The 13,043-nt window shown below is 31.3% G+C and overlaps 1 protein-coding gene across 2 annotated transcripts in view; it reads left to right on the top strand.

Annotated features, from left to right (window-relative positions):
- The window catches only part of Tmprss15 (transmembrane serine protease 15), a 113,040-nt gene that overhangs the window by 9,206 nt on the left and 90,791 nt on the right, over positions 1–13,043 (top strand). The window contains exons 4-6 of one of the 2 annotated variants that reach the window (XM_026411947.2): positions 1,864–2,015; positions 6,306–6,356; positions 7,762–7,797. In XM_026411947.2, the coding sequence (XP_026267732.2) occupies positions 1,864–2,015; positions 6,306–6,356; positions 7,762–7,797 (239 nt within the window). The remainder of the gene's footprint in view (positions 1–1,863; positions 2,016–6,305; positions 6,357–7,761; positions 7,798–13,043) is intronic. The other variant, XM_026411953.2, reaches the window with a different exon arrangement.

Genomic DNA, 13,043 nt, shown 5'->3' with positions numbered 1-13,043 from the left:
TTTTGGTCTTTCATACAGTAAAGAAGGAAAAAGTTAACATTTACTCTAGGTTGCAGTAGGATAGTGGATAGTAATAGATGGATATTGTGTTAGTCAACTTTTCATGGATGCATGGCATGAACAACTTAAACAAATTTACTTTGGCTCATGATTTCAGAGGTTTTAGCTCATGATCATCAGCTCCATTGTTTTGGGCCTAAGGTGATGCAAAGCATCACTGTGGAAGGGCATGGCAGAGGAAAGCTCAGAGCAACCCCAGAGGACCTATTCCCTTCATCTAAGTTCCACTTCCTATAGTTTCCACCACCTCCCAATCATCCAGCCACATGACTAATCTCTTAATGGATTAATTCACTGATGAGAGAGAATCAGAGCCTTCATGATCCAATTACTTCCTAGGGCTTCAAATCAGAACACTGTTGTGTTAGGGGCTAAGCCTCAAATACATGAGTCTCTGCAGAATACTACATACCCAAACCATAGAAACTATATAAATAAAGAACTATTTTGGAATTGATAAAATTCTTCCAGTGAGACCTCATTAACTTACAGATACCACAAGGATACATGGGTATGGTACCTATATTTTGAAACAGCAAACATATCATATAAAAATTGATACTCCCTAGTCTGTCTGTCCCTCTGGAATCAAGTACACTCTGAGTACCCACTGCTTACAAACAGGTACAGAATGAACATCAGAATTAGGAGTTTTCTCTCAAATGGTTATATCCTAAAAGACTATCAATCATGTTAGTATAAATATAGGAAAGAAAGCAAAAAAACAAAAACAAAAAAAACAAACCAACAAAAATCTCAAGTACCTCTACTACCAAAAAAAAAAAAGTATTTGTTTTTGTATTTCTATAAATGGTCAAGAAAAAAATCTTGACAAGAAAAAAATGCATATGGCACCTCAGGATTTAAAATAAAAGGGAAGCTGATTACAACCACCTGGTTGAATTTGAATTTCATGGTGGGAGATGATGTAAGCAAGACAATTCTGACTATTTGCAATTAAACTGAATAGCCCATAAATCCTAAATCATCTTAGGCATATTTTTTTTCTTTTTTTATACCTTGAAACCAGAGCATATTGACATTTTAAGACTAAAGAGAATAAAGAGGAAAATAGTAAATATAATCACTATCAGCTTAGAATATCAGGACTTCTTAAACTATATAGAAAAAAAATTATGCAAAACTAGGTTTCTGCTTAAAATTTAACTAAATATATTAAGTCTTTTGGGTATAAGCTGAGGAAATATTTGTCATGCTACACACTTAATGGTTGTATCTAACACTAAAGAAAAAAAGGAAGTACACTAAGCAGATGCATTGGTGCTTGGTATGGTTACTTCAAGGAGAATAAATAAATATTTCTCAAATAAAAAAATAATAACCAGAGAAATTACAAATCCACACTCTTCACTCCTTCAAACAGTAAAATCAGAATAAATGTCATGATACCATGTGATTTTGTTTAATTTCACACAAGTGACTCTGATGAATAGCCTGGCCTTGGGATCAGGGTTCTAATGTAGAACCCAGAAAATCTGAATTCCAGTGTCTGTTTTGGAGTTTGTTCACAGAAAATCACCTTGTGTTTTAATTCTTTTTCTTTCCACCTTAAAAGTAAAGAAAATATTTAACATGACTTATCTTATTCTTTTTATCTTACTTTAAATTGCAAAAAAAAAATCACCTTGTAAAATGCATATTACAGAGTTGCTACCTTATACTGGTGTAATGAGGATTAACAAGATGATAACAAGGGAATTTCAAAGACATTTTACATGAATTGAGCATAAATCACTTGAAGACAGCTGACATTTTCCTCTTATATCATCTTTTGCTTTGCAGAAATGGCAGCATTATAGTCCTATTTGACCTTTTTTTTGCTCAGTGGGTGTCAGATGAAAATGTAAAAGAAGAACTGATTCAAGGCATTGAAGCAAATAAATCCAGCCAACTGGTCACCTTCCATATTGATTTGAACAGCATTGATATCACAGGTATCTGTGAGCATTATTTGATTTCTTTGAATCATTAAGCTATGAAATTAAGATTCTAGCAATATACCATAGAAGCAGTGGGATCGTCCTTGACTTTAGGAGCCTGTCTTTTGCCTGAGGTAACACATTAACATGAGAAAAGTGAAATATGGAGAAACTATTTAAAGGAAAAATGTCAGTGATAAAAAGTTTGTGAAAATATCAAATATCATAAAGCTTCTAAAAATATTGGTATGAATAAATGTTTGCAAGTCTTGACACATTCTTTACATCAGTCAAATATAGCTGGACTTTTCAGGAACCTTCTATCAGAAAGCACCACTTAAGGTTTTATGATTGAGGGATAGATATTTTCAAGGGGCAAGGTTCAGTCTGTAATTGGAAAGTTAGGGGGAAAAAGGGAGGGCAATAGATTTGATCTATCCTGTCCCTTATTTATAAAAATTATATCTTATTTTTAAAAATGATAATATTTACAATAAGATTAAACCAAAAGAGAAGATATTTGGGTATCAAAAATAATAGAAAATGGACAACACACCTATCAATGCTTTGTTTTAATTTTTCCACTCTAGTTACTCTCTATTCAATTCAATTCAACAATATATACACTGTAATTATTTTGGTTGAGAACAGTAGAAATTTGCTAGGCTCACAATTCTTTGCTATAAATTTTGGGGCCATGTGTGTTTGGGAATTCACAGATTTTTGAAAGCTCACATACAAAATTATATATATATATATATATATATATATATACACACACACACACACACACACACACACACACACACACATATGCATACCAAGTAGAATGGAAACAAATTTAGAACAACCAAACCTCAGTTTAAATAGTTTTAATACAAAAAAAGGTCATTCAATATAGGTTTGCCTTTAAATTGAATATATGAAAACATGCAGAAGTACAGATTTTGTACTGTTCTTTGATTTTAGAATAGTAGATATAAAACTGCAATTCCAGTTGCTTCTCTTTCCAATGTTGGTTCCTCAAGTAGTTTCCTGTACCACAATGTCTCTTCCTGCATCCTACAACTCCTGCTCCCTGAGAAAGCTCATGTTCTTAGTACCTCCCCCATGATGGCTTGCTTCTCTTTAGCACAGTTAATGGGGCATAGATGGCCTACCTTTGTCTGATTCAGATTAGCTAAAAGTTACTATCAGCCATTATTAACTAGAACAGGTGGTTTACCTAACAACACATTTACTCCCCACATTGATCCTGCTATATGATGTCTGTACTAACCCCACTTTACAGAATAGAAGACCAAAGCACAGATAATATCAGAAAATTGCCTAAAAGCACATGCTATTTATAGTAAAATAAAGGATTCTAATCTAGGTGATCTGTTCCTAATGTGTGTACTCTTAACCCTCATTACTAGAGTTTATCTATAATGGTTTTATCTTTGAAAAATGTTCTTTGGTGGGTTTTCAGTAGTTGTTTTTCTCCTAAAAAGTTTTCTTTGTTATTTTCTTTTAGTTATTTCTTTTTTGTTTTGTTTTGTTTTTTGGGATTTTTTTTGTTTGGTTGATTTTTGTTATCTTTATTTAAATGTGTCTTGGTTTCTTGAGGCCTGTTTTGACAAATAATTTGAGAGTTATGCTGACATTTATTTTCATGATTTTTCACAGTTGGACAGTTTTAAGCAGGGAAGTTTATGATTTTAGAAAATATTGAGCCAAGGATATGGCTCAGTGATAAACTGCTTGCCTAACATGTGTGAGGTCCTGAGTTCACTCCCCAGTGTGGAGATATATATATATATATATATATATATATATATATATATATATATAATTTATCTTAAATATTTTTATATAAATATTATTTATTTTATATATATAAATAACCATGCCTTTTGTCTTGAGTTAACTTAGAATCTGTTTTACAAATGCCATAGACCTTATATCAACATCAATTCATAAATATCTACAACAAGTTGAAGTTAAAATTTATTTGATTTATTGAACTGCATTAAAAGAAACTTATAAACAAGACAAACTTAATTTTAGGTGTTTATTTTTAATATAATATGATTTTCAAGTTGATTTTTTGTAAATTGATTAAGAATTTCATGCACATCTTTAAATTTAGTGAATACTGTCATGTTGAAAAATTTAAAATATTATCTTTATAAAAAATTTTTATAAATCCTGTTATCTTTTCATCAATAATCTACCACTTGTCATTTAAAAGCTGTCTTAGATCTCATATGAACAATAAAAGTTGAAAATAAATAAATAGTGAAATGAGCAATTTAGCAGACAAGAACATTCTGCTTAGTCTATGTATCATCAATACAGTTAAGAATAAAATCAAATTTACTAGACCTACAGCTGATGACATATGCTTCAGTTTTCTTTGTAGCTTGTAAATTGATTCACTATACTTTTAAAACTTTTAAATATATTAACAATTGAAGAAAATGATATTTTTCTTCTTTTGTCATACATTGGAAATCTCATTGATATCTAGAGACTAGATATTATAAAATTAGTACTCCTTTGTCCAGTGTATATACAATATATACAGTGTAACAAAGTTAAATGAAATGCATGTTACAGGGCAATGGGTAAGCTGAAATTTTCTAGCACATTCTAGCAAAACACCTTTGAAACTTCTTCCTTCCCACCTCCTTCAACTCATGAACAAGTATAGATGGTATTCTGTTCAGAGGTGGTTTAACAATTCCAAAGTCAGTATTTCATCAGTTTTTAAAAGCTATTTACAAAAATTTTTAATTCTACTATTTCTACTTTAAAATACATCAAGCACTTCTAAATGTAGAGAAGGACTAGATATTACACATAAGATTCTGTCCACTATGCATACAGCACTGGTATATAAAATAGCACACATAGCAATGGTTATAATCTGAGGTATCTTCTAACATGACCATTTTGTCCTTGAACCTTTCCCTCCTCACTTCCTTCTCTCTACTTTCAGTCCAGTGGAAAAGTACAGGCATGTTTAATGCTTAGAGATGTTGAATAAATTCATATCCAAAAGTTATTTACAGAGGACAAGCTTTCCTATGAATTTCAACACAAAATGTACAAAATGTGCTAATTTTACTAACTACTTGGTCATACACTGGTAACCTCTTTAACATCTAGAGACTAGATATTGCAAAATTGTTATTCATTTTTCCATTACACACACCATATACAAAACAAAGCAAAATGCACCAAACATACAGAAGGCTGATGTCTGAAAATATACAAGTATGAATTACCTTTTACAATTGTTTCCTTCCCACCACCTCCACATCACCGAACAAGTACAAGCAGTGCTATACTGCTCACAGAGGTGGTTTAAGAGTTTGATTCTCAAAAGACAATATTTCATGTGAATTTTAGCAAAAAAAGATATTTAAAAAGTTATATTTCACTACCTCTACATGTAATATACATTGGACACTTCTAAACATCTAGACAGACTAGATATTCCAAATAAGGAATATTTGTTCACTATATACATGACAGTCTTGAATAAACTGCACACATATAACTATAGTCCTAATTTTAAAATATTTTCAAAATATCAGCATTCTGGCCCTTCACCAACCCAATGGGCTATAATGCTTAAATTTTCAGAAAAGAATCTTTCCTAGGAATTTTAACATAAAACATACAAAATTTGTTTACTAATTCTACTTTTGTCATGCACTGGCAACCTCTTTAGAAAGACTAGATGTATAACCAGACTCATTTGTCGTTTATGTACACTAGCTACACAGAAAGGTAAAGCATAATCCATAGGCATAGGTACAACTCTTAGTCATGGTAAGCACACTGGCATGGTGCTCCCGAGGACCAACATACAACTCTTTTCTGTGAAAAGCATTTTATACTCATACTGCACTTGGTTCGTAGTAGATATTGTTATAGGCACAATTACTTTGTGATTGAGGTCTTCTACATGTCTCAGTGTAAAACCACAAGAGACTAATGTCACATTATTATGTGATATAAATTTTAATTATTCAATATGACTACAGAACCAATGAATAGATACTTTTCTTAAAATGTAGCACATAAAGCAAACTGTTTGTATAAATAAATTGTATAGACAGAATGTGCAAATACTGTAAATTCATCAAATGTAACACAACCATATCATGAATAGGAACATTCAACATGAGAGAGGACAAACAGGAGCTCTAAAACATCAGATGCCCTTTGAACAAACATTCAAACTGTATTCGGTGATTTGTAATACATTTACATTGGAAGCACAATTGTCATATCAACTTTACTTTCTTCTAGCATCTTTGGAGAATTCCTCCACAACTACTTTTGTTCCTGCAACTATTTCAGGTCAGTACTTAAGACATTTTTAAGAACATATTTGTGGTCATCAACATCCATGGTATTTTATTCCTGTAACACTTGCTGATATATTTAGTCTTTGTATGAAAATGCAAGTAGCATACATCTGGTTAGGAACAATACATTCAGAATATCACAGAGTTCATAGTACTAGTTACTATGTCAGTGGTATACCTTCTCAATTTCAATGTTCTTGTCACATTTAGAACTTTCTCTGCATGTGCTTGTGTATTTGTGTGTGCTGTTTCAAAATATGACTCAGACATGTAGACTAGATGATGAAGCCATACTGTTTGTAAAATCACTGACTATGAAAGAAAATTTTAACAGCTTTCAAATGATGACTTTCAAAATTCATTTTACTCTTTGGAAAGGAGAATCCAAAGTTTGATGCTAACTGCCCTACTTTAGCATCTTCTTTACTCCATCTTAACTTCAATTGCTTATACAATTCAGAAATTCACTTTGTCTTATCAAGATCACACCACTATCAACAAAGTTTACTTTGGAAAACTTAAGAAATTTTAGAATTAACCTTAGTTATCTTAAACTATAAAAACTTTTCTGTTGTATAAAAATCATTGGAATTGAAACCAGAAAATTTGGCACTAATCCTGGTTCTACAAACTACCAGAATAATTGAGCACAACTATTTACCCCTCTGAAAACCTGTATCCAGAATATTGTGAATAATTAAATTGTTTTGCATATCTTATAAGTAATTCTAAATGGGTTAGTGTATAAATTATTTTAAAATATAAATGGTTGTGCAAATTATAAAGGTAAAACTTTCAGTATTCTCTATAATAATAGTCACCTTCATAATATTTGAAAGACCTATTTTTAATGTATTTACCTGCATCAGGTTTTATATTTGATAAATATTATATCACAATTTTCAAAATAATTCTTTAAGGAAGTAACATTTTTCTACTTAAAAAGAAATGAGTAAAGTTGCATTCTGAGAGTCACAGGTGATTGTTAATAATCAAAATCAATTCTTCCTAATTCCAGAGCCCACAATCTAAGCATACCTCATTCTTCTATTTAAAATGCTTCTATTTAACCTAGAATCTCTTAGGTACTTTGAAAATAAACATGAGGTGCAAATCTAAATACCTTCACTCTATAACTCTAAAAATTAATGAGAAGCAGTACACAACATGATGGATTTGTTAATTAGCCTAATTTAATCATTATACATTGTAAAATATATATATCAAAACATCACATTGTACCTCATAAATATATATAACAATTATTTATCACTTAAAATAAAATATAAAATATAAAAAGAACACATGAAAGATCTATTCTTCGATCCAGATACAAATGACATATTCTTAAATTAATAGATAATAATAATTCACAATGATATCATTTATCTTTACAGACATCCTAACAACCAGAAGTCCTCTGGCAACTACAGGTCAGTCTAAATAATAATTTCTATATGTTTTTAAAAGGTTTTATTCGTGTTCCAGTTTAGATCTGAAAACTCTGTGATGCCAAAGCAGTTTAACATTACCCTTATTGTAAAGATAAGAAAACGGAAACATAGGAGATTGTACTTTTAGATTCAGGTTTAAAGTGACAATATTTTGGGGAGCTAATGCTTGGGTTATCTTACCTCACTCTATCAGAACAAAGTTTATTATCTGTTGCTAAGGATCAATAGTATGAAAATATATTCCAGAAAGCATGATGGTTTCATCAGATATTAGGGATTTTTTTCTTTTGATTTCTCTCTCTACATACAAGTTCTACATGCCTCTTCCTATTACTAAAGTACTGGTTGCCAAACCATGACCAAGCTAGCCTTGAAGTCATTCACTCAATAATAATTTTTTTGAATCAGTGTCTACTTTATGCCAATTCCTACTATAAATATTTGATTAGCCAATTTATCTGGATTCCTAGTAATTTGTGCTCCCATCTTTGTGCCAAGCAACTAAAATGCTTTCCCTAGTTTTGATTTAGTCTTCATGCTAAATAGCCTATGTGCAGCCCTAATCCTTTTAATTAAACTAAATAAAGTAAAAGTTGTGTAGATCTTCCATCAACTCCCATAATATGGTAAGTACCCCATATCCATAGAGGGGACATTTCAAGATGCCCAGCAGATGCTTGAAACTGCTGATATCACTAAGCTCTATACAGATGGTCTCCAGCTTGCAATAATTCAGCTTATGATTTTTCAATTTTATGATGGTGTTGTACTATACAACTGTTCTGGTTTTACTTTCAACATAATATTTAATAAATTACATGACATTCAACACTTTATTATCAAAGAGACTTTGTGTGAGAAAATTTTTCCCAACTGTAGGCTAATATAAGAGTTCTGAGCCTGTTCAAGGTAGTCTGAGCTAAGCTATGATATTGGTACATTCAATGTATTAAAGATATTTTTACCTATTATAGTTTCAATTAATGACAGGTTTATTAGAATGTGAATCTATTGTAAGTGGAGAAGCATTTATATATATATATATATATATATATATATATATATATATATATATATATATTTAATTTTATTAAATATACACATCTGTGATAAACATCTGCCTTTCTATTTTATTTCTTTATTTATTTACTTCTGTATTTATTTATTTATTCATTTATTGGTGCTAGAGATTAAACCCAGGGCCTTGTGCATTTGAGGCACAAGCACTCTAACAACTGAGCTGTATCTCCAGCTCCTTTCTATTTTATATTTTTTTCTCATTTTACCTTTCTGTTTTAGAAAAGCTCTGTAAGATATCACTTTGGTTATGTCTAAATTGTCATCTGGCATCATTACTATTGTAGTTTGGGGCTATTTTTTAAAAATTAGAGTTATTTGCACTTAAGCTCTGCAAAATACAACAATCTGATCATTAGGACAGTTCCTAAGTAACTCATGAGTGGATAGTGTATAACATGTGGATACACTGAAAAAAGGGGCTTGACTCACACCCAATATGGGATTAGAGCAGCATAGTGCAAGTCTCTATCATGCTACTTAGAATGAAATTGAGTTTAAAACTTGTGAACTGTTAATTTATTGAATTTTCCATTAAATATGTTCAGAATATAGTTGACCTAAAGTAACTGAAAGCACAGAAAATGAAAGTATGGATAAAGGGGAATTACAGCACTACCATTTCATGTAACTAAAGTCTATATTATATGTTATATATTAAAAGAAAAGAACATTTGTAAAACCATAAATATCCATTCTTTGTAAGAGTTAATAATTCTTGCTTTAAATGGTTTGGTGTGATATTTGAAATGCAAGGTAATATATACATGAAACATGAATCAAAATAATTTAGAATACAAGCCATCAGAGCTCTAAAACCCATAGAGAAATCTATATGGCACCATAAGCAAGCCTGCTGTTGTGTTCTGGTACAGCCACACAGCAGCTCGACATACTTAAAAACTGTCATCATTAAGCCCACACTCCCTCTCTAAGTTGAAAAAAAATATTTACAGCATCCCAAACCAGCCTTTAACATATCTGAAGAAAAAATGCTTTTAGGATTGCTAATGACTAATTCTTTGAAGTTAAAAATAAACTAAAAAGGTAATTTACATATGTTTTAAGAAATTTCTTGCTAAAATTTTTAAAATCCAAATATCCAAATTAATGCCCATTTTTTAATTTTTATGTTTGTGGATTTATTGAATGATTCATGTCAACCAGTTACTGAGCTCCTCTTAGCTGGATAAAATGTCCTAAGAGAACTATGTGGAATGACTTAGGGGAAAAAGAATCAGTCCTAAATAAAGCAAGAAGTCCTTGAACTTCAAACAAATTTTTTCTCCCTTACTACTCTAAAGACAAATCTTCCAATAAATATAGAAAATTGGTTAAATCACATATTCAGTTTCCCATGGTTGGAGGAGATGGTGAATGAGGGGATAGAGAATAAGGGAGATCCATCACCTCTCCATTGTTTAAACTACAAGAATGGGGTCAGATATGTTTAGCATGTCTTTCACAATTTAATTGAGATTTCAAATAAAAGTCCAATACAATATAAAATTCTCAGTTGTTGAAAAGACATGTGTGAATCCACCCATTACCTAATATTGCCAGTTACTCCAGACTTGTTTAGCAAGATAACTAGCTTCTTTGATCTTTATTTTTATTATCTGAAAAATAAAGAGTAAAAAAAAAATTATGCCTTCAAGGGTGATTGAGAATTAAAAAGAGGTCATATAGATTCTACTACATCGTTGTCAACTCAGTGACTCATACATCAGAGGGTCACAATCAGTATTGGATCACTTCCCCCTTCCCCTACTGACTTGGACCCCAAAGAGAAAAATAATAATAGTTAAAATTGTAGACTTTTTTTAAAAGAAGATTTTTAAAAATCTGTTTAAATAAAATAACATGATTATATTTGGCAGTGCTCATTTTAATAGAGTCACTTTTAACCAAAAATATTTAATTTCAAAACATTTCCTGTTATTGAATGTTGTGTTGTTTTACTTTAATTTGTTTTCAAATTATTATTATTATTATTATTATTATTATTATTATTATTTATAATACCAGGGATTGAACTCAGGGACACTTGACCACTGAGCCACATCCCCAGGCCTATTTTGTATTTTATTAAGAAACAGGGTTCACTGAGTTGCTTAGCACCTCACTTTTGCTGAGAGTGGCTTTGAATTCTTGATCCTCCTGCCTTAGCCTCCCAAGTAGCTGGGATTATAGGTGAGCGCTACGGGTTGGAGGAGAGGGTGGCTCACTGGCTCAAAGAATTATTATAAGACAAATAGATGGCAAAATATCCCATTCCCTTTTTCACTAAATCCATGTATTGCATGTGTTCTGAAACATACTTCTCATTTATTCCTCTCACAAGGCAAGATGGTATAGATTTATAGAGGGGAATGAGGCAATTAAACTTGAGAACTGTGGTTTCCAAGCAGTAATTTATTATGGATATGCCTTTCAGGGATGTTAAGTTTATTCTCATTTTTATATGCCTGGAAGATAGAGTTTGAGAAAAATCAACAAATGCATGCATCATATACCTGGCATCAGTACTATTATAAATTCTGCAAGAGAATTTTTGTATGATAACAGGTACAAAGTCCATGAGGGTTAGGTTGTATTGTTCTACAGCCTTTGCTGCCAATTACTGTAAATTTTTACTAACCCATTTGGAACACTAGCAGAGAGAACTAGGAGCTAATGTGGCATTATACAGATTGATTTTTTGGCTGCTACAGAGTGCCTAGTGGGGCTGTTGGGCAATTACTCATATGCTTGAAGGGTTTCTAGACTGCAGCTTTTTCTAGTCCTTTGTTGCTGACTGTGCAGGCATTGATTGCAGAAAAACAAAAATGTCACTATCATGGGCTTTCTCAATCTCAAACAAAATGTAATCTTGGTATAACTTCAATATGTGGAAGAGTTTGGGGACTGAAAAAAAAGACAAGTTGGCTGATTTTGTGAAGAACTTGAAATTGAACCAAAAGAAGCTAAGATAGAATCATGCCCTTCAATTTTATTGTTCCAAGACTGAGGCACAGAGGCTTTATTCCTTTTATATTTTATATACACACATATATATGTATATATATATATATATATATATATATATATATATATATATATATATGTATATACACACACTCACACTCACATATAAATTTATACATTTGAAATATTTTTCTTCTGCATTTGAGAACATAATATTTATTTAGCACTAATCACTCTCCTCTAATTTAAAATGTTCGTATTCAATGATATCAGTACTTTAAAAGATTCATCCATAATAATTTCATTTGAATTGAAATGCCACAGTCTTGCTTAAAAGACTAGATTTGTTCTATCAAAGCAGATGAGAACTTATGTAAAGTGATGTCTATTTTCTAGTATAGCAGAGTGAAATGAAATTAGTTACCAATTCAGACATTCATAGATTCAGATACTATTTATTTATTTATTTATTTTCCTTTTTTTTTTTTTTTTTTTGTAACGGAGGTTGAACCCAGGGGTGCTTACCCACTAAGATACATCCTCTGATCCCTTTTTTAATTTTTTTTATTTAAAGATGAGGTCTAGCTAAGTTGCTTAAGGCCTTGCTAAGTTCCAGAGGCTGGCTTTGAACCAGTGATCCTGCCTCAGCCTCCCAAGCTGCTGGAATTACAGGCGTGCATCACCACACCTGACTAGTAGTATGTGAGCTATAGAAATCTTGGGCTAATTGGTCTTAAGTAAGTTCTGGCCACCTAGCATTATTATATAAATGAAAGGAAAGTAGAAATTCAAAATTTCCAAATTACAATTTTTAATTTTTGTCTTATTATAATATTTCTTGCACATGATTTAGAATAAAGGCAAGAATTTTACTCTTATTCTCCATGCTGCCTAGCACCAGCTTGCACAATGTACATACAGGAGTTCTCTGGTCCCACATCACTAAAAATTGTTTTGACTTTAGATCACTCTGAAGTAACCACATTTCATTTATGCATATACTGAATCCTCTATACAAATATAATTAGATAATTAAAATGATCTATGTGAATAATTTCAAAACAATGCAAATTTACTAATGTGTTTTCATACTATGTAAAAAAAAAACAGTATCGTGAAGAAAAATACTCTACAAATATGAAAATATGTGCAAATCTTCTTTCCACTCAAATAAACAGTAA

This window comes from Urocitellus parryii, chromosome 2, assembly GCF_045843805.1.
Source record: "Urocitellus parryii isolate mUroPar1 chromosome 2, mUroPar1.hap1, whole genome shotgun sequence".
In the NCBI taxonomy this organism is placed as follows: Eukaryota; Metazoa; Chordata; class Mammalia; order Rodentia; family Sciuridae; genus Urocitellus; species Urocitellus parryii.
Note: the sequence above shows the minus strand (reverse complement) of the source record. Positions and strands in the feature narration are given on the sequence as shown.